The 23,100-nt window shown below is 40.0% G+C and overlaps 1 protein-coding gene and 1 pseudogene across 1 annotated transcript in view; both read left to right on the top strand.

Moving 5' to 3' along the window:
* Positions 1-23,100, top strand: part of HAO1 (hydroxyacid oxidase 1) — a 49,713-nt gene that overhangs the window by 20,589 nt on the left and 6,024 nt on the right. The window contains exons 3-5 of the mRNA XM_081833212.1: positions 718-973; positions 9,163-9,338; positions 19,744-19,835. Coding sequence (XP_081689338.1) covers positions 718-973; positions 9,163-9,338; positions 19,744-19,835 — 524 coding nt within the window. The remainder of the gene's footprint in view (positions 1-717; positions 974-9,162; positions 9,339-19,743; positions 19,836-23,100) is intronic.
* LOC102742076 (ATP synthase F(1) complex catalytic subunit beta, mitochondrial pseudogene) lies at positions 14,776-16,460 on the top strand (annotated as a pseudogene).

Below are 23,100 nucleotides of genomic sequence, written 5' to 3'. Positions count from 1 at the left end.
GTCCTGGGATCGAATACCGCGTTAGGATCTCTGCTCAGTAGGGAGCCTGCTTCTCCTTCTGTCTGTTGCTCCCCCTGCTTGTGCTCTCTTTCTCTAGGACAAATAAACAAATTAAATCTTAAAAAAAATCTAAAGGGTAAGCTGGCAGGTTGGAGACCTAGGGAAGAGTTGATGTGGTTTGAGTCTGAAGGCAATCTGCTAACAAAACCCTCAGGGAAGGCCTTCAGTTGGTCAGATGAGTCCTATTCACATTACAAAGAGCAATCTGCCTTACTCAAAATCTACTTATTTAAATGTTAATCTCCTTTGAAGAATACCTTCACAGCAACATCCAGTGTATTCAAGCAAATTCTGGGAACCATCACCTAGCCAAGTTGATGCACAAAATTAACCATCACAAAAATATTACCTTTAATGGGTGTGTGTCTTTCATTTTATATATGAACTACAGTGTATGCAATCCCCTAAGGTTGGAGATTCAGGTTGTTCCCAATTTTTTCATCCTTACACACAGCACATCTTTGGCTATTTGACTCACTTTTGTCTCTAAGATCAAGTCAGAGTGTAGAAAGGAATGCATATTTCTAACTTTTTCAAGAATTGACTACTTATTGCCTGATTGCCCTTGTAGATGCCTCTACCCCTTGAACCACAACCTGAAGGCTTTGGAGTGGGGAAAATGCCAGGCTCGCCTTTATCTTCTCCTTCCTTCCTCAGCCTGCAGGTCCCTGGGAACTGGAATGATGCTGAGTTCATGGTCCACCTCCTCCATTGAAGAAGTGGCAGAGGCCAGTCCCGAGACACTACGATGGCTGCAATTATACATCTACAAGGATCGTGAGGTCACTAAGCAACTAGTGCAACGTGCTGAGCGAAAGGGCTACAAGGCCATATTTTTGACGGTGGACACTCCTTACCTGGGGAACCGCTTTGATGATGTGCGTAATAGGTTCAAGCTACCACCTCAACTCAGGTAACCATGGGTCTCTGATCACCTGGGCCCCTGAGCTCTTCTTCTAATTCTCTTCACTCTTGTCGTGTACCAGCTCCGAAGGTTATTTTCCCCCCAGTTTCCACATGGGTGCCATGGGGAATTAGATTCTTCACAAAACATTGGTCTGGAAGTATGATTGGCAGGGACCTTGTTTAGGAATAATAGGCTCTGGGTTCTAGAGGTAAGTGCATTTCTTTGTTGAAATTGAAGAGCCACCTATTAGTTTTATTTTTAATTGTATTTGGAACAACTGTGTCTAGGAAGATTAAAAAAAGCTAAAAGAATAGAGACAAAAGAAGCCACATGTTTGATCCCCTATCTTCTTCTTTCAGCAATATTCCTCTTTCATTGTGGTTCATCCATGGGTCAAGATTCATTCATTCACTCATTCACTCACTTATCTAGTAATCAAAATGGAACTGTGATGGTTTTATCAGGTCATTCAGCCTGTCCATTAGCAAGGAACTATCCTTTTCCCTGTAATATTTTAGGACTAGAATCATCTTGTGTCAAAGCTAGGAACTCAGGAAGTTTACTGAGAAAGACCCTCACCTCCCTATTTTTTCCCCCTTTGTTTTTGCCTTCCCCCAGTTCCCCCCAAAATCTGCTCTTGAGTTTTTCATGCCAGTATGTTACTAATAGCTTTCAGGGATAAAACTATCTGAATAAGAATCAAAATCTTAGTTTTAGTGAAGGACATTTTGATGATGGGATTTCAAAGCACCCATCAGAGTATGTGAAATGATAAAGGATGCTTTCCTTGGATCCTGGACCTCATTTTACAACGGGCCATTGCTTACTCTATCTATATGTGAAAAGATCCAAATCCAAAGGATTTCAAAAGCAAATCAGCATTCCATATAAGGACAAGAAGATTGTTAGAAGATAGGAATTCCATGTATATTATAGAGTGACATGTATCTCAACCACCACATAAGTCCGTATACAGTCTTATATGAATGTCATAGAACTATTATATAGCTCTGTTGTGTATACACCTATTTGAGTATAAACTATTGTGCATAAAATCTTGCCATTGAACCATATGTAAATTAGTTGTGTGAGGCTATCTCTGTGATTCTTCCAGGTGGGTTTAGGATATTATTTGTGTATGTGGTACCTTCAATAACCCAATGACAAAGAGAAAATGCTGTCTTGACAGAGCTGTCAATAACCTTGTTCCATGTATCCCAGACACTGGGTTACCCAAACACCCTGTCTCTCAGAGAACAGAAACAAAAACAAAAGTCCTGACATATTCCTACTTCTTGCCAAATTCATCCAAAGTAGATGGCTTCAAATTTCCCTAATATGAAATCTGTATTCACCTTATTTCTCTATTTTGGTTACCTTATTTATTAGACTTTCTAAAATAATTAGTTTCACACTATTTAGGCTTCTGACAGGAAACATTCCTCATGATTTCCCTTTGGACATTTGAAAGAGAATTTGCTATTCCTTTTTCTCCTCCTCTCATTACTACGACTCCTGACAACAACAATAACAAAGAATATAGTAGGGTTTTTTGCGGCTTAAGAAGCACTTTCTTGTTCTGGATAACAAACTGTGTTTCACAGTGGTATCTACTCAGACAGGGGAGATGACACAGGTCATCTGTGCCAGGTCACTCAGTCAGGAGCTGGAAGGCTGATCTGCTTTTTTCCCCTTTTCCTTTGCTCCTGGGCTCCAGCCCAGATGACGAGAAGGACCAGTAGGGAGACAAAGGCCCTTTTCAGCTGTCGATGTGCTCACGAGTGGCCATGACTCCCCAGCTTGTCACATCTCCCATCTGAAGATGATCAAATAATGAGCAACATACCCAGGTTACAGGGAACACAGGAAACACCCCACAGCCTGGTGTCCTGGGCCCCTAGAGCGCACATTGTCCTTGTTTGTCCTCATGGGCTTCAGGGCAGGCCAGTGCCCTCTGGTCCCCTCCTCAGCAGCCCACATTCAGCAGCTGAAGGCAGAGCGTGCTAATGGGAGGCCCAGGCTTCCGCTTGAGGCCACATACAACCAAAAAGCTCATCTGTTACAGCCTGATATGAAATCAGGTTTTTTTCCGCAACTGACCTGACTCATAGAAGGTGAAGCCGGGCTTTTCAGAAGTGAGGTTTGGCAGGCGGGAGAGGCAGGAAATCCAGAGAAGAATGAGTCTGTAAAGCAGTGGCTCCTTCCAGGCCTAGCTACTTCCTCTGCCTGGAAAGAGGGGAGTTGGAGGGGGGGGGGAGAGTGGGGCGGGGGAGGGTCCTGACTCTCGGCATCGGGGACCAGCCAGAGTTCAGGAGTGTGGTAGTCTCTGCTTGGTCTATATGCAAAACACGTGTATGTGTGTATTATGAATGGCACAGAGGTTCCTGAAACTGAGGGGGAGTAAGGGAAATTCTCATCTGCTCTTGGAAGAAGCAAGGAGTGAGGCCAGTTCCCTAGACTGATTTCCTCAGGCTTTGAGGCAGGGGCCTTTTTCCTCTCTCTCTACCCCATGGAGATTGTTCATTTACCCTGGGTAAAGACTTGGGTCTTTCGTGGAGCACCAGGGCAGTTGAAAGGGAAGAAAAGGCATTTCCAATCATTGACTAAGATCAAAGTAAATCATGACACCAAAAACTATTTGTGTGCCTATAGCCCTATAGCCCTGAAATGATTCATTAATCATGACAGCCAGAACAGATCACACAGAAAAAGATCAGATGGCCATTGTCTTCCCAGAGTTCTGGTGATAAAAGTGGCCTGTGGGGCTTTCTGTGAGCAGGACCCTGTTATCCCTCTGTCCTTACCACCTGGCACCCTCACCTCCATCCACTCTTCCCAGCTGCACGGGCTACCCTAGGGTCCTTTCAACATGCCAGGCTTGCTGGTGCCTGAGAGCCTCAGAACTGACTCCTCCCTCTCCCTTTTACGTCTTTCCTCCAATCCATGCACAACTGACTTCCTCCCTTCCTTTAGGCTTTGACATCAAGGATGGATCTACGTGTATTTCTAGGGGGAAACCGAAATAAAAATAAGTAGTAGAGATCAGAATAGAGATACATTATTTATGGGGATCCTGGGCAGGGGTTTCGGGGAGAGAGAGATTTGTGAAGAAGAACTGGGTATGTGGGCCAACAGCCTCTAAATTGTTTGGTTTAGGAAAACATTCACAATATAATTGTGTTAAACAAAATAGCGACCTCCCAAAGACATTCATGTCCTAATCCCCGGAACCTATGAATATGTTATTTTACGTGGCAAAATGGACTTTGCATGTGATTAAGTTAAGGGCCTTGAGATGGGGCGATTATCCTGGATTATCCCAGTAGGCTTAATGTAATTAAAAGGGTCCTTAGACGAGGGAAGCAGGAGTGTCAAGAGTCAGAGGAGATAATGATGCTGGAAGCAAAAGTTGGAGGGATATCATCAGCAGTCAGGGCATGTAGGTCTCTACAAGCTGGAAAAGGCAAGGAAATGGATTTTTCCCTAGAGCCTCTGGAAGGAAAACAGTTCTATCAACACCTTGAGTTTAGTCCAGGGAGATACATTTTGGACTTTTGACCTCCAGAACTGTAGTATAATAAATCTGTGTCATTTTAAAGCCCTCATCTGTGTCATTTTAAAGGTTGTGGTCATTTGTTATAGCAGGAACAGGAAACAAATATGGTAACAACGCTCCACTAATTTCCTCTACAAGGTAGCTTCTCAGTGAGGGCCTGTCTGATTATGATACTTAAACTTTCAAGTTCAGCCTCTACTGGCTCACATCCTCTTATTCTGCTCTACTTTTTTCCTTTATTTTATATAGCACTTATGTTCTAACATGCTCCATAAGTTATTTATTATGTTTATTGTTTATTTGCTGTCTCCCCTTGCTAGAATGTCAACCCTAGGTGGCCAGGTATTTTTGATTGTTTTACTTAATGGTATATCCTAAACATCTAAAACACTGGCATATGGTAGGTGCTCAAGAAGTGATGTTGAATCAGTAGATAAAAATGTACTAGATCACGTGAGATTTACCCAGTAAAACATGACTACTAAAATGTTAAACAAGATTTTGAGCTCAAACTTAAAATCCATGCCCTGCCCGTTTCTTCTAACAGCCCAGAACATTGAGGAAGAAATTAGCAGGGCTATGTTCTCAATGTAAGTGTTTTCTAATCAGCATTAAAGGCTGGTGGCCCACGCACCAATTTCTGTATGTATTATGAATCTCTCTCTCTCTCCTCCTTTCTCGTATTGTGTTGGTATCATGGGCTCTACTGGTTATTGTTTTATATTTTGTTTCCAGTTATGGAGACACATAGCTTTGTCTTTAATGTCGTATCATCAATACTTATAGTAAATAAAATATATTTCTCAATAATATTCATTATCATTAGTGTTACTATTGGTTATTCAATGATGTTTCACTTTCTTTAGTAGTTGTTACTATTCTTATGATACTAACTTACTAAAAGCTAAAATAATTTCTATATTAGATTAAAAAGTATATTTGGGGGCCATTCAGGGCACAATGAGGTCCTTACAAGGCCGGTTCTTTTCCTTGCCTTTGGGTCATTAAACAGCTCGGGATTTGGAGCATTAAGTCCCAAGTCATTGTGTTATTATTTTGATGTGGCTCTTTTCCTTCCTCAAGAAATGGAATACTTTGGTTATCAGCAGTCACTTTAAGGGTTTTGTGTATGTGTCATAATTTGAATAAAAATAGTATTCATGGAGGTTTCCTTCAGAAGCACTGGTAAAACACTCCATCGTGGGTCTCTGTCAAGATATCTGAAAACTTTCTCTTGGCTTCTGGCTTTGAACAACGTTTTAGAGTAACAACAAGGCTTCATTGTGCACTGAAATTTCTGTAAGGCAACATTCATTCAAGTGTTGATCTGCATTTCACCATCCAAGAATAACAACAGTTATTTATATAATTTTATCCATGTTTCTGTTTTTTCCTATCCATTTCACCCTTCCACCCCGCCCCTGCTGAAACACTGTAGCTTGTTTGGGATGGGGGTGGGGTGCCATGCAGAGTATATACACATACAGATGTTTTTCTTCTTTGCCCCCCTGGTCTTGCTATAGGATAGACAGACTGAACCTTTTTCTTATTAACAATATTATTTAAAAGTTTGGTATTTAATATCACTTAATACCATTTCTAGGTAATGGAATAGGTCTTCATAATAAAGATATGTTTATTGACCAAAAGCATACCTTAATTCAAATTAAGACAACCACAGAATACCAAAGGCTGTGATAAAATGTACAAGCCTAAATGGTTTGATAAAAAGAAATGCCCAAATATTTCAGCTAAAATCTGAACTGAAGCTAACAAATAGATGGGGACCAGTATGACTTTCATGAAGTTAGAATTTTCTTAGAATTATCTTTAATAGCCACCCGAGTCAATGAAACTATAGGACAAATTGTTCAATCCTTATTTTTTTTAAAAGAATTTATTTATTTGACAGAGAGAGACACAGCGAGAGAGGGAACACAAGCAGGGGGAGTGGGAGAGAGAGAAGCAGGCTTCCCGCTGAGCAGGGAGCCCGATGCGGGGCTCTACCCCAGGACCTGGGATCATGACCTGAGCCGAAGGCAGACGCTTAACGACTGAGCCACCAGTCATCCCTTCAATACTTATTGAGAAAACTTTGCCAATGGCTTGAAGAGAATTTGGTGGGATGTGAATGTTCATGCCCTTATTTTAATATATGCCCCTTGAGGTACACAACCAGCTGTGTCAGCTGAAAGTATACTAAAAACATTAAATCTAGTTTGTATTAAAGTAAGTCTTTAAAAAATTAAAAATAGTGTGCCTATGTACTTCCAGGTTTATATAAGAATTGTTAGTCATTACTCCAAAATCCTTTATACGTTCAATGACAGAGCTAGTAGAAGCAAAGAAAGACCTATGACTAAGCCAGAGATTAATATACAGCTGTACTTTTACCCAAGTTGGAGATTGGCTAGCAGAGTAATTTATAATGTGCAGAAAAGCAAGGTGAATCCAGGTCACTGTCATTATTCAAAGACAGCCTTTCAGAGAAACGAAGTTTGCAATTGGATTTGCTTCTGTAGGCAGCTAAGTCACAGGGGTAATGCCATTGCGTATCCAGATGGTCATCTATCCAGTTAGTGATCAGAGGTGCAAGCAGAAAACACTTTGTTTCTAGTTCAGGGAACTGCCAAAATCTAGTCAAGATATCAGGATATTAAGCCAAGAGAAAAGATTTCAGATGTAGAGTGAGCCAGTAGCAGAATCTTACAAGTAAGTTAGAGAAATCCTGGTCTAAGTTGGGTCAACAAAATTAGACACAGGAAAGGCAGCAACTCAATGGGGTTGTGTCTCAGTTTGGGTTCCCCTAGGAGGAAATTGTGAGCCAGTGATTTAAAGGCAAGCAGTTCCTTTGGAAGATGAAGGGGATACTGGTAGAGGAGTGAGGAAGTGGTCCAAGGAAGGAAGGCAGCAAACAATGGGCATGTTACCAAGACAGCTCCAACTGCAGGCAACTGAACCTTAAATCTGATGGGAAATTCTGGAGAGGAGGTATAACCTATCTCAGAGTTAGCCCTCATAGAGGTGAGGGAGCTGGGGTATTTATATGCCAACATCCTGACACTTCACGTCTGTTGTGTGGGTGGTTACTCAGACTTCAGGAGCAGGAGAAAGTCACATGTATTAGATTTGCCAGAGAAACAGAACCAATAGGGTATACACACACACACACACACACACACACACACACACACACACACACAGATTTGGAAGGATTGCTTCCAAATTATGGAGTCTGAGAAGTCCCACAATCTGCTGTCTATAAGTGGAGTCCCAGGAAATTCAGTGGTGTAGTTCTAGTCTAAAGCCTAAGGCCTGAGAAGCAGGGGAACCAATGGTATAAGTCCCAGTCTGAGTCTGAAGGCCCAAGAACCAGGGGATGACAGTGTAAGTCTTGGTCTAAATCTGAAGGCTTGACAACCAGTAGGTTCAACGTCCAAGGTCAGGAGATGATGGATGTCCCAGCTCAAGCACAGAGAACAAATTTGTCCTTCCTCCACTTTCTTGTTGTATTCAGGACCTGAACGGATTGGATGATGCCCACCCACATCGATGAGGCCTATCATCTTTACTCTAGTCTACGATTTAATCTCATCCAGAAACATCCTCACAGACACACCTAGAAATAATGTTTTACTGGCTATCTAGGCATCCTTTAACCCAATCAAGTTGGCACATAAATTAACGGTCATATCACAGGCAAAGAAATGAAGATATTGGTAATTGGATAGCTCAAGCCCTGGCTAGGATTGTCTGAAAGATTGGGAAGTTTGAGTCAGCAGGCAGACAGTCTCAGAGAAAACAACCTAAATGGTGGAGGGAAAAGCAAGAGCTGACGACTCATCTGCTGGGAAACACTTCCCACTTCTCCCCGTGCCCACCACCACCACCACCATAATAGTAGGACAGGAGAAAGCATCTACAGTCACAGCAGACAGAAGGTATTAACTGATGTTACTGCAGTTCCAATCTCCTCTAGAATTTTGTATAAGGACATTGGAAAGTTTCCTGAAGTCAAAAGCAATCGCCAAGGTGCAACTGAGATCTGAGCAGAGAGAATGTAATTAAGAGTCCAGAGACCCAGGTTGGAGCCCAAATGCTGATTTCATTTGTGGGGACATCTTACTCTGCATTTCTGTTTTTATTTTCTATATAAAATGGGAATCATAAAGTATCAATTTTATTTTCTAAAAGTTTTCTTAAAAATTTTGATAATATTGGTTTATGAAAGTCCTTTATAAATTGTAATGTACCAAACAAATGTCCATTGTTAAAATTAATATGCATTGCTGGCTGAAAATTGCATCAAATCTGTTGTCTATATTCATAAACTGGCTTAAAAAGGTGGAGATAGTGGAACTTGCCCATATGTTTTTCCTTGAAACTGTTTTATTTTATATAAACATAGCCTAAGATGCACAATAAACTTTAAGTGACCAATTAAGTCCACTTGATTGTCACATTTAGCCTGGACTCTAACACCAGAACATAGGAAATATGCATGCAACCAACCTATAGATGGTTGAGGAACATCTAATTGATTTGAAAAGGGTGACATTTCATTTTTCACTGAATGAGTCATTGTAAAATTATCTCTAATTTTGAGAAGTTTCTCATTTTATGTATCTCTTTATTTCAGAATGAAAAATTTTGAAACCAATGATTTAGCATTTTCTCCTAAGGAAAATTTTGGAGACAACAGTGGACTTGCTACATATGTAAATAAATTAATAGACCCATCTATCAACTGGGAGGATATTAAATGGCTGAGGGGGCTCACATCACTGCCAATTGTTGCAAAAGGCATTTTGAGAGGTTTGTGTATTTCTCATACTGATCTTATGATTCTTTGTAGATACAATCATGATATGTTTAAGAGAAAATAATCAGGAAAAATTAACATGGAACTCTAAGGAGACATTCCATCTCTCAATTCTCCCTATTGATGTTAGTGAGTAAATATTTCTTCATTCTTAGGTAATACCCTGAAGAGCTGGGCTCTCATGAAGTAAGAAGTTACCTTCATGGTAACATGGGATGCTGCTGCCTTACCTTGGAGACATCACTAAATCATGGAGCTTGACAAGATCTAGGCAAAAGGTCTTGAGTTCATTGCTTTGTCTGAAAGCTACAACAAGCTAGTCTCAGACCAAGAAGAAATCCAAGGATGATATTATGACAGCCAAACCTGTTTTAAGAGCCTTTTCTATTTTTCTCCTGTTCCCTGCAATTACCAATGACTAGGACTGATTCTTGAGGGTGGTGAATCCCATATCACCTCCCTATAAAGAATGGTTGAACATGACATTAAAATCCTCAAATATCAAGTCATGGGTATTAAAAATCTTGACTGCTTCCCCAGTATCCACATGTATTCAAATCCCACAGGGAGGTACCAATGACTTCAATAATTTGGAGTATAAATGTATTCACCCACAAAAAATGTTTTCTTGCCTTTGAAAACATTTTTTAGTTGATTATATAGAAAACTGCCAAAAACTTATTATTTTAAATGTGAATGTTTAGGTAAGTGGCTCTGAGATGAGAGATTCTATTAACTTATCTCAGGGTCAAAAACAACTTCTAATCAAAACATTTCATCAGTTTTATTTGAATATGTGAGTCACATGGCCCCTATTTATAAAGCTATAGGCATGCCCCTGGCTTTATCTCTTTAATCTCAAGTATGCAGAAATGAAGTTAATAGAAGTAAAAGAATGGACCCAGCAAGGCTTTTAAGTAGTGGAGATATGTTTAAATCCAGATCTGTCTTAATCTGTGCTGTTAAAAAATATTGTTACATTCTTTCCTGTTGGTCATTGTTCTAGTTCAAAATTTCTGTGGATTATACTTCAAAGAGTGGATCTTGGTGTTAGAGACACCTTTAAACAACAGTTTCACTTACTTTACTGGTAGCCATATTGTCACCCATGACTGTTAGCGCTACTTCCCGCGGCTACCTTCAACTGTAGATGCTAAAGAACACTAACACGAAGGTTCTTCCCCAATTCATTCATTCAATCATCCATTCAGTTACTCACTCACTCAGGCATTCATTTTGTAAACATTCATCATGCTTAGTGCATGCTAAAGTTAAAAATAAGATAGTAATTTGAGGTCCATGGCCAAAAGGAGGGCCCATTCTCGTAGGAAACAGACATATAAACTAGAATTTGGGCTCAGTCAGGTGTTACAGGTGCTGCACAGATATGCATTGTTAGGGTGGGGTTTAAAATAGGGCATGGGCACTTAGAAGAGTAGGTTAGGGAAGCTTTTATTTCAGAATGAAAGATAATGCTTGAATTTTGCCTTGATATCGAAAGACTCAGACTGAAATAATGGTAAAATAAAGCAGTTCTGAGTAAAAACTTATGGAACATGTAGACTTTGAGATGTTTGAGAACCACTGAGGTTCTTGATCAGGGAATCAACCTCATCAGATTAGCATTTTAGAAAAATCAAGCTAATATTATATAACGGGCCTAATGGATAGAGGTGGCAAAATTGTGGTCAGGGGGACATTTAAGAAGTGGTTGCTGCCCAGGCAAGAGATGACTGTGGCTGACCTCAGGAAACTGAGAAGGTGTGATTGAAGTAGAAAATTAATGCCATTTCAAGTATTTAATTCACTCTCATCACAGAGATGGCCCAGGGCAAATGGCTTAAAACACCAAAGAAGAATGAAGTTTTAGTCTAGTCCCATGTTTGTCTAAGTTAAATAGGGAACATATAAAAGAATGAGGTAATTTAATTTTTTAACCAATTTTTCAGTTTAGGATTCCCAGTATATATCATTTTCTAGAACTCTGTCCTCTAGGATATGACGCAAATCTATTCAATTAGACTTCACTATCACATGTTACATTGCAAAATACTCTGGCTTCTAGAACTTTCTTCTGGGGTCATCTCACCTAGGACCACCCCCCTATCACCTCCTTTTGTTCTCACCCGTATGGATCATATGACTTCTTTCCACATGTTTCATAGTGTTTTACACACAATAGATGGCCCAGGTGTTTACTGAATAAAATTGTCAGTGAAAACTATGAGTCTATATAATTAGAGAGAGCTCAAAAGCAAGAGAAAGAGAGAGAGAGCATTTGGCATTTGAAAGGAAATAACTTATTTATACATGTAGAGTTTACATTGTCTAGCTTTTCTGTAACTATTTATTTCATTTATTTAACAAACAAGAATCATCTCCATGACAACTACATCAAGTAGTGCATAAACTCAGTCTTGATGGGGGGTGGGTAGGGGCAGGGCCAATTCTGGGAAATCCGGTTCTCACTATTTCACAAATCTTCATCTAGAAGTCTAGAAGACTGAGAGTCACCCATCCTCTTTCATTTTCCTTTGACTAGAAAAGTATAGATTATGTTTGCAGGAACATGAAATCATGGGTAGCAGGAAAGATCTTAATGAAACATCCCCCCTTACCACCATTTTAAGAATTGCATCTTAACGACTGCAAACTGAAGTGCAAGATGTAATAATCTCTTGCTGTGGTTAAACTCTGCCCTTGGAAAACTTCAACACAAACTCCAAACAAGTATTTGAAATAGGATTTGGTCTTCTAAAACTCATGCTAATAACAAATGGCTTTATGAGCAAAGGCATAATGCTTTTCAGAATTGTTTTAAAATTTAAAAAATATTTTAAAACTATTCAGTGGTATTTTCATAGTAGCTTTTTGTTTCTCAAAAACTGTAACTAGCTCTTTTCCTATATACTTTTTTTTCACAACACTCCCAAAGATATTCACTCAATGTTTCCAGATTGTGCTCAAAACAGCTGCCATGCATCTAGGATTTAGTTACTAAATTCCTGTGAAATAGCAGAGTCCTGAGTCAAAAGCTCCAAGGGTTTGAGGGTAAATCTTGAGTACTTACATTTCACTTTGGTATTTTCGATTATATATAGAAATAATATATCAATAAGATAGCAAACAATGCTATCCCTTAATGACTATTGTAATTGTCAATCAATTAATGTATTAACTGGCAAATTAACATATACAGAATACCATAGCAGTAAACTTTAAGGATTAATGAAAATATCAAAGATTCCTGAACTTTTTGCTAAGTCAGAATATTTTCACCCTCCTGTTAAGGCTACATTGTTTTTCTCTCTGGGTTAAAATAAAATATAAGACTTTGGGCAAGGTTTCATAGGCAGCTAATGAAAGGGGTTCATATCTGGTCATAAATTATTCTTATTTTGCTTCTCAGGATACTCATGATCTTATCTTCTGAGCAAACCATCCTGTCATTTCCCCCTACATTTCCAGCACTGCCTAAAAGAACCTGGTAAACCACCTGAAATGATAGGAGATAAACAGTTGTTTAAGTACTGCTTACTTCCAATGAAAGGCTCTTTATAATCATAATCCTGACTAGGATGACAATTTATTGTTATAGACAAAACTCAAACAAACTTGCCAAAAGCATCCAGCAAACTAATTTCCTTCACTTACTCATCTTCTGAGTTTATACTTCCTGTACCATCAGATGAAATTAATAGTAACAGTTAATATTTACCTGAGTGTTCAGCATGTGTCAGGCTCTTTCTTAACACTCACCTCAACTAATTTAATACACAAGCCAATCTCATGTGAATTATTATCCCTATTTTACGGTTTAGGACACCAATGCACAAAGAAATTAAGAAACTTGCCACTTACATAGTAAGCAAGTAGCAGATACAAGATTAAAATCCAGGGGGTCCGATTACTAAGCCTAAGCAGCTAATAATTTTTTCATACTGCATAGGATCAGTTTATTGATAATTTTTAATTTCTGAAAACAGAGGTTGTAACTACATATATTTTGATTTTTTTTTTTTTTTTACTTTTGACTTGATGTTTGGTATCATGCATACAATTAGATAACCAGAGCAAACCTCCCCAACTGCAAATATATTTTATATTGAATTAGGGCCATATTTTTAGAGAATCATTTTCCCAAACACATTTTAAATAATAATATATTGGGTTTCTTGTTCCCAATGATGGACTGAGTACATATGTACCCTCTCATCAAACCCACGATGCCACTGAAATTGAAGTATGGAAATGCAAAAATACATAAGTCTTATGACAGTAAAGCGAAGGAAAATGAAGGGCACACACAGTGGAGAAACTTCGAAAGATTTATGAGAGAAACAGAATATAAGGGAATGTGTTGATAGGAGGAAAATGCAAAGAAAACCTGCCCGTCCAGATACACTCAGAGGGCACCCTGGAGGAGGCAGGGGAATTTCCGTAATGGATGCTGGAGAGGTGCTAGGTGTCTAGTCTGCAGATGTGACAGAGATGGAGGATGAGAAGTAGAGAAGAAAGCCAGGGGATTCATGGGAGCTCTGTTCATGAAGCTCGTAGAGCAACCAGCTGTGCTGTCCTCCCTCTATCACCTGGGCAACAATGGGCTCCTTAGTATAGGAGCTGCATCCTTTCTAAAGAAATGGATGGATGGCTGGGATAACCTGGGGGTGGATAACATTTAAGATATGACATGATGCTGTTCTCAATTCGGACATGTGAGGATCTCCCAGCCCAGTAGCCCCCTAGTTAACATTCCTTGTCTTGTCTCACATGGAGCTCCAAGAGTTTCTACTCCAAGCAAAGACTTGGAAGAAATGAAAGTGATTTACAAAACAGTCCAGAGAGCCAAAGCAGTGACCCAAATCTTTCTTCCTTAAATATAAATGGAAAATATAGCATCATAAGGCATATCCAAAACACCAAAACATGAAAGACCAAGATAAATCTACAGAAAAGCTGATCCCAGAGGAAAGAGATAAAACAAAACAAAACAAAAAAGAACTTTAAAAATTCCAAATGATAGATTCAGAGAAGTTGAAAGTATACCTAAATAAGAAGAGTCTTCCATCATCTAAAACTAATGATGTAATGTATGGGATTAACATAAGAAAAAAAAAAAAAAAGAAGAAGAAATAAACAAGAAACAAAGAGAAAAAAAAAAAAAAAGAAGACTCTTCCATGAAAAGAAAATCAGAATATTAAAATAAAACAGTTCTCAAAGATTAAAAACATGATTTCTGGAATTTCTGGGTTTCAAGAATTAAATCTCTTGATTTAACAAGAGAGTCAATGATATTTCCCCAAATATACAAGAACAACAAGACAAATAGAAGACATGATTAAATGAAACAGAGTCTTAAAGACCCTTTAAAATGTCTAATATCTAATAATGGGGGCTTTGGATAGAAAAATAAAGGAAAGAGTCTCCACCCGGGCTCCACCATGTTGGGTCTTGTGGGTCGTGTGGCCGCTACTTTGGCCTCTGGGGCCTTGAAGGGACTCGGCCCTTCAGCGCCACTACCCCAAGCCCAGGTCTTACTGCGGGCCACCCCGGCAGCGCTCCAGCTTGCCAGACACTATGCCACCTAAACATCTTTCCGAAAGCAGGTGCTGCCACCAGGTGTATCGTGGTGGTCATTGGTGCAGTGGTGGATGTCCAGTCTGATGAGGGACTACCACCCATCCTAAATGCCCTGGAAGTGCAAGGCAGGGAGACCAGGCTGGTTTTGGAGGTGGCCCAGAGAGCGCAGTAAGGACTATTGCCATGGATGGTACAGAAGGCTTGGTTAAAGGCCAGAAAGTCCTGGATTCTGGTGCACCAATCAAAATTCCTGTTGGTCCTGAGACCTTGGGCAGAATCATGAACGTCACTGGAGAACCTATTGATGAGAGAGATCCTATCAAAACCAAACAATTTGCACCTATTCATGCTGAGGCCCCTGAGTTCATGGAGATGAGTGTTGAGCAGGAAATTCTGGTTACTGGTATCAAAGTCATGGATCTGCTGGCTCCCTATGCCAAGGGTGGCAAAATTGGGCCCTTTGGTGATGCTGGAGTTGGCAAGATGGTACTGATCATGGAGTTGATCAACAGTGTCCCCAAAGCCCATGGTGGTTACTCTGTGTTTGCTGGTGTTGGTGAGAGGACCCGTGAAGGCAATGACTTATACCATGAAATGATTGAGTCTGGTGTTATCAACTTAAAAGATGCTACCTCCAAGGTAGCGCTAGTGTACAGTCAAATGAATGAACCACCTGGTGCTCACGCCCGGGTGGCTCTGACTTGACTGACTGTTGCTGAATACCTCAGAGACCAAGAGGGTCAAGATGTATTGCTCTTTATTGATAACATCTTCCACTTCACCCAAGCTGGCTCTGAGGTGTCTGCTTTATTGGGCAGAATCCCTTCTGCTGTGGGCTATCAGCCTACCCTGGCCATTGATATGGGTACCATGCAGGAAAGAATCACCACCACCAAGAAGGGATCTATTACCTCTGTACAGGCTATCTGTGTGCCTGCTGATGACTTGACTGACCCTGCCCCTGCCACTACCTCTGCCCATTTGGATGCTACCACTGTGCTGTCCCTCATTATTGCTGAGTTGGGCATCTATCTAGCTGTGGATCCTCTGGATTCCACCTCTTGTATCAGGATCCCAACATTGTTGGAAATGAGCATTATGATGTTGCTCGTGGGGTGCAAAAGATCCTACAGGACTACAAATCTCTCCAGGACATCATTGCCATCCTGGGTATCGATGAACTTTCTGAGGAAGACAAGTTGACTGTGTCCCATGCACAGAAAATACAGCGTTTCTTGTCTCAGCCATCCCAGGTAGCTGAGGTTTTCACAGGTCATATGGGGAAACTGGTACCTCTGAAGGAGACCGTCAAAGGATTCCAGCAGATTTTGGCAGGTGAATATGACCGTCTCCCAGAACAGGCCTTCTATATGGTGGGACCCATTGAAGAAGCTGTGGCAAAAGCTGATAAGCTGGCTGAAGAGCATTCATAAGGAGGTCTTTTTGGCAAACTAAGCACTGGTCCTCTTCCGTGCTGTGCTTCTCCTTGCCCCTAATCCAAAAATCTCGGTTTGCTCTGTAGGCCATATGAGAGCCTTGTTTGAAGACATTGTCTGTCTGAAGGGTATTTAAGGTTTCCAAAAAATGTACATCCCTCAAAAAATAAATAAATAAATAAAGGAAAGAGGCGGGGAAGAAATTGTTAGACAGTGTTTGAAAGCTGGAGACATAAGTCATTAGATGGAGGAAACAAATCGTAATTTATTACATCCTTTATGAAATTTTGGGGGAGGGAATGGGTATTAAGAGGGAAACAAACATAAAACAGGTTACTTACAAAGAATGGGAATCATATTGGCATCAGTCTTCTTGTCAGCAACAAGGGGCACTAGGAGATAGTGGAGCAATGTCTTTGAGGTTTTAAGGAAAAGGATTCTCAACCTAGAATATTATACCTAATCTAATCACCAAAGACAAAAGAAGTTATTTAGGTGCTCTGTAAGTTTACCTCACATGGATCCTTTTTAGGAGCTTACAAAGGAATGAATGTACTACACACAAAAGAAAACCTAAACCAAATGAAGTCATAAATTAGACTTCAAGAGATTCAACCCTCAGAGAGTAGTAGCAATCCTTAGGATGAAGGTCAGCAGTCAAACTTGAGAGTAATCAGAGCAGGATAGAGCAAGAAGATAAAAGGCTAAGGGGGGATGTCTCCAGAGGGAAAATAAGATGATTTAAATAGGTTAGATAGGATAATTGGAAAGTTTGAAGAACTTGAGGATACTCTTTAAAAAAAAAATTATTTATTTGAGAGAGAGAGTGTGTGCTCTTGAGTGTAGGGGTGAGGGGCAGAGCAAGGGAGAAAAAGTCTCAAACTCCTCACTGAGTGTGGAGCCTGACTCGGGGCTCAATCTCACACCTCGAGATCACAACCCACACTGAAACCAAGAGTCGGTCGCTCAAACAACTGCACCACCCAGGCCCTCTAGAATTTGAGGATTGTCTTAAGGCTCATGATAATTGGAGAAAAAAGGGGAAAAATGTGATTAAAAATCCAGGAAAATAAAGCTGTGAAATAAAACACGTATGGTCCAAATATGAAGCAATATTAAAATTTAAAATATGAATTAATCAATAGGGTCGAAAAAAAAAATCTTCTATCAACCTTGGTGCTAGGGCCTTTTCCCTCTGGGTGACTCAGAAGTTTCCAATGACACCTCACAATCTGCAATGTATGCTTGAATTAAAACAGATAGCCAAAACAGTGTCATAGAAACATTAGATTGTATATTTAATATGAAATAAATATAGATTATCAATCACATATTGAGTATATAACAAAATGCGTAACACAGCGCAGGCTTAGAGGTGAACAGATAACATACAAAATAATTAGTTGGGAAACCCTAGCAATTCATGTAGCAGAACACCTTTCATACTATTTCATTGTATCTTGTGGCTCATCAGAGCATTCCTTAAAGGTGAACCCTAACAAGAACAACAACACAATTACATGATGTTTAGGTCAGCACTAGCCGCCATAACAAAATGCCATAGACTATGTGGCTTACACAGCAGACATTTCTTTTCTTATAGTTTTGGAGACTGGAAGTCTGAGATTAGGGTTCCAGCCTGGTCGGTTTCTGGTGTGAGCTCTTCCCTTTGGTTGTGGAGGCTGCCTTTTCCCTGTGCGCTTATGTGACCTGTTCTTTGTGTGAGCGGGGCTTGGGGGAGGGGGCCAGCAAGCTCCCCGATGTTTTCTTATAAGGGCACCAATACCCTCATGAAAGTCCCACTCTCATGACCTCATCAAACCCTACTGACTTTCCAAAGGCACCATCTCCATATATTATCACATTGGAGGTTAGGGGTTCAACATATGAACTTTGGGGGGTCACAGACATTCAGTCCATAAAACATGAGTTTAACATTTTCATCTACCTATAATTTTATTTTTTTATTTTTTATTTTTTTAAAAGATTTTATTTATTTGAGAGAGAGAGAGAGACAGAGAGAGAGCACAAGTGGAGGGGAGGGGCAGAGGGAGAAGCAGACTCCCCACTGAGCAGGGAGCCCGATGTGGGGCTCGATCCCAGGATCCTGGGATCATGACCTGAGTCGAAGGCAGACGCTTAACCGACTGAGCCACCCAGGCACCCCAACTACATATAATTTTAGAAGAAAAATAATACTAGCATCATTTTTTTTAAATGGGGATATTTAAAAAACTAGCATTTAATAAAACACAGCTTGGGAAAATGGTGTTTTAGAATAAAATTTTAAAATACTCAGAATTACAGATTCTTTTATGAGTTTTTTTTATTATTCTTAGATATGCCCTTAATTTCCACTGCTGAATTTATGAATATATACAATGTCCTATATCCAGCTGGTTACATCTCCTAAATCTGATTTTCACCACAACATTAGACCAAGTATTTTTGAGTGTTATTAGAGAACCAGTGTTATTTCCTGATTCTGTTAGCGAATGGTTTGTTATTGGGAGCATGCTGAAAATAAGAGTTTAAAATAGAAAATACAAAAAATGAGTGAGAAATTGATCTGAGAGAATGTTAATCTTATTTATTTATTTATTTATTTTAAGATTTTATTTATTTGAGAGAATGAGAGAGAGAGAGAACACAGAGAGAGAAGCAGACTCTCCGATGAGCAGGGAGCCGGATGTGGGGTTCAATCCTGGGACCCTGAGATCCTGACCCAAGCCGAAGGCAGACGCTTAATCAACTGAGCCACCCAGGCACCCCTAATCTATTTTAAAACTATATTTTCAGAAGTTTGATATATTTTGAAGCATGATTAGAGACATAGCATATAATTTTAATTTTTGTTTATTTTTATATACTTCAATGGGCAAAATACATTTAACTATAGAACAATATAACTTAAGATAATAACTGAAGATATAACTTTGTATTAAAGAATGTTTTTGGAATAGTCTTGTTCCCTCTATGTTATACTTCATGTGCTTGCCACTTATGTATTTTTTTATGCTATCCAAATTGCAGAGGAATAATTCTGCTAAATGTTAAATGGTATGACCTTATTAATAATAATAAAAATACTTAGCAGGAGTACTTCCACGTGAGAATAAATAAATTTTAACTGCATGTCAATTCGCTGTCTATTGAAAATTTTATGTCATGATTCAATTGTTAGAGGTGCTAACATTTTTGCCAAGGAAACTGTCACTACTATTCTAGACCTAACCGTTGGTGTATTTCTATGCTAAAGGTTCTGAGCAAGATATAGATGTGTGAGGTCAGGCTCCTTTTGACTGGGACCTTTCACCTTCTAAACCCAAGCCTTCTGTTAAGTTGCCTTTTTTCATACAATGGCTGTCTTGCTCTTTTCAGGTGATGATGCCCGGGAGGCAGTTAAACATGGCTTGAATGGGATCTTGGTGTCAAATCACGGGGCTCGACAACTTGATGGGGTGCCAGCCACTGTGAGTTTCAGCAAATGCTGAGATTTCCCTTTGGAGTTCTCATTTCCATCACAGTTTTGACTATCTGTGTCTGGCTCTCTTCTGTGTATTTTGTGTGTGAGAACATTCAAGGCAAAATGTGTGCGAATAGATGAGATCTTGGATTTTAAATTTAGTGGCATATATCTACCTAGATTAGATCATTAATTCATCCAATACATTTATTTGTAAGCTTATAAAAGTCACTATTAAAATAATAAGTCCTTTGTGGGCAGGGATTATTCTTGTATTCATAGGTACTCTGAAAGGTATAATGTAAATTAGAGTATGAAAGAAATGATTACATCATGAGAGTCCAAAGAAGAGGAGCTAACAGACAATTGTAATTATAAGAGGCTTGGGTGGAGTTTGAGATCATTGGTACAAGAAGTCAGGCAGAGAGGAAGACTGAAATTTCTTGTGGATGTGGGAGTTGAGAAGCTGCAGAGAGAGGGTTGGTGGGTGGGGGAAAGGAATAGTATCATCTGGGGAACTTTAACGAATCCTGATGCACAGGATGCACAATAGATCAATTCATCGGAATATCTGGGGGCAGGGGGCAGAGGCACCATTATTTTTTAAAGCTATCCATGAGATTCCAATGTGCATCTATGGTTTTTTAGACACTGTACACACTGTACCAGACAAATCAGAATCCAGAGTCTAGATATGAAAGTAAACCAAACTGGCTTGAAGAGCTGTGGGACTGAGTTAAAACTGTGGAGGAGAGCAATTAGCCCCAAGAGGGTTATCAGATGTTATCAGAGTCATTCAGTCATAGTTATTATATGGATGGCTTTAACTGGGATGACCAATGAATTTATTCAAACAACTGGAAGTACAGTAGGACAAATAGTTTTGTCAATTAGTAGTGGACTACTCTTTCATTGAACCAGCAGGTTGATTTAGATAAATCCATAGACCAGTTGTGTGGGTCTTAGGACAGACTAAACGACTATAGGGGAATATCGGGATGTTGTCCATATTTGTACTCACAGTTTTTCCTAAAGCGCTAATGGTAGGAATGAACCTCACCTTTGCACACTGTAGGATCACAGAGTCAAGAATCAAATCACAAAACTGGGAGTTTTCAGTCCTTCCCAATTCAGCTTTACTTACAGAGACCCGTCTTCTTTGGTGATACTAAATGTTGCCTGCAGGTAAAGAGAGGTGGAGAATGAAGACCTGCTCTGGGCAGAGAGGAGAGGTTGGTCACAGCTCGAGGCTCTTTTGCAGATTTACACCTCTCGTGCATGAAGACATAGACTTAGTGTGCAGGCCAAATTAAGTTTGTTTTCTAAAAATAAAATCTAAATCTACTGAAATCAAATCTAACTAGATTTTAAGGGGAAAATATCTAAATGGTGTGGTTTATTTCCCTCTGGCCGAGGGGATATGGAAACTTATCTAAAAGGGCTTTTTGAGCTGTGGTCTCGGAGACTGTTTTAAAAAAAACAATGACACCCCCTTTGCATGCTGTGTGAAGAGAGGAGATGCTTGCTTGGGTTTTGCCTCAAGCTTTAGAGCCTATTTGAGGCCCTCAATGGTGAGAGAAATGTGAGATTAGATTCAGCTTACAGTGAAGATGTTTTTCCCTCAGTGCGTAGGTTTTGAGATGAGGAGCAAACAGTTACAAATTAAGCTCACGTCAATGTCCTTACACTCAAGGTCATATTGTGGCCAAGATTGCTCTTAAAAAGGGTCGCCTGCCTGGGTCAGTCGGTAGAGGATGAGATTCTTGAGTTGAGGTTATGAATTCAAGTCCCACTTTGGGTGTAGAGCTTACTTGGAGAAAAAAAAAAAGATTGCTCTTGAAGTAATTAGAGAACAAAGTGACAACATCAAATCGATTTTCAAAATCCATAGTTCTGGAACGCCTCAAACTGGGGTCTAAGGACAGAGTCTCTAGAGTCTTTGAACCCTAGAAGTATTTTTTTTAATGTTTTTCATTTTTCTTTTGATGCTAACTGGACCCGAACTACCTTAAACTTAAAAATATGACATTCTTTTTAATGAATGTGTTCAACTATAAAAATTTTCATAAATTAATATTTGAGTTGTTCAGTCAATAGTTTCCAAAATTGAGCCCTTGGGCATGTTCTATGAGATCTTAAGATATTTTATTTTTCCTTTATTTTTATTATTTTTTATTTATTATTTTATTTAGAGAGAGAGAGCAAGAGTAACTGGGGGTAGGCAGGAGGCAGAAGGCAAGGGAGAGGGAAAGAATCTTGAACAAGCTCCATGCCCAGTGTGGAGCCCAATGTGGGGCTTGATCTCACGACCCCGAGATCATGACCTGCACCAAAATCAGGAGTCGGACACCCAACCCACTAAGCCACCCAGGTGCCCCTATTTTTCCTTTTGAAAGGAATCCACGCAATTATACCTTTGAGAAACACTTGATGTATCAGTTAGCTTTTGCTGGGTAATAAACCACTCTGAAATTTACAGGCCAAAATTCAATAGCTGTTTATTCATGTCACAATTTTGTGAGTTGCAATTTGGGCTGAGATCCGCTTGAAAGTTTTTCTGGTCTTGGCTGGGCTCACTCATATGCATGTGGTCAGCTGCTGGGGTGAATAGGACAGGCTGGTGTGGGGTGACTTCAGCACAGACAGTTCTGCGTGGTCGCACATCTAGAACGTTGGGCAGGCTGGTTCTCATGAGGTGGCAGGTCTCCTACAGGGTAAGTGCAAATGTGCAAGACCTCTTGAGATTGAGGCTTAGAAAATGCACAGGGGTGCCTGGGTGGCTCGGTCGTTGGGTGTCTGCCTTCGGCTCAGGTCATGATCCCGGGATCCTGGGATCGAGCCCCACATCAGGCTCCCTGCTCAGCGGGAAGCCTGCTTCTCCCTCTCCCACTCCCCCTGCTTGTGTTCCCTCTCTGGCTGTCTCTCTCTCTGTGTCAAATAAATCTTAAAAAAAAAAAATGCACACTGTAACTTCTCTCTGTTCTGTTCTCTCTACATTCTATTGGTGAAAGCAGGTCCCAATGGTAGTTTAGATGCAAAGGATGGAGAAACAGACTCTTCTAGCCTCATTTCTCTTCTCTCTGGGAGGAGTAGAAATATCATGTTGCAAAGAAATGAAGATAGGGAGAGAAGTAACTTCAGCCGTTCTTGCAATTGTGAACAATCAGTCAAGCCTATAGAAACCAGTGATTTTCTAAGCGTGCTTAGTAGAAACCTCATCCAGGGCTGCCTGGTAAAGTATGGTGGGTGGAGTGGGGTAGAGAGTCAAGGGA

Source organism: Leptonychotes weddellii, chromosome 10 (assembly GCF_054177405.1).
Source record: "Leptonychotes weddellii isolate Sample4059 chromosome 10, ASM5417740v2, whole genome shotgun sequence".
NCBI lineage: Eukaryota > Metazoa > Chordata > Mammalia > Carnivora > Phocidae > Leptonychotes > Leptonychotes weddellii.
This window is presented reverse-complemented; position numbering and strand designations above follow the sequence as displayed.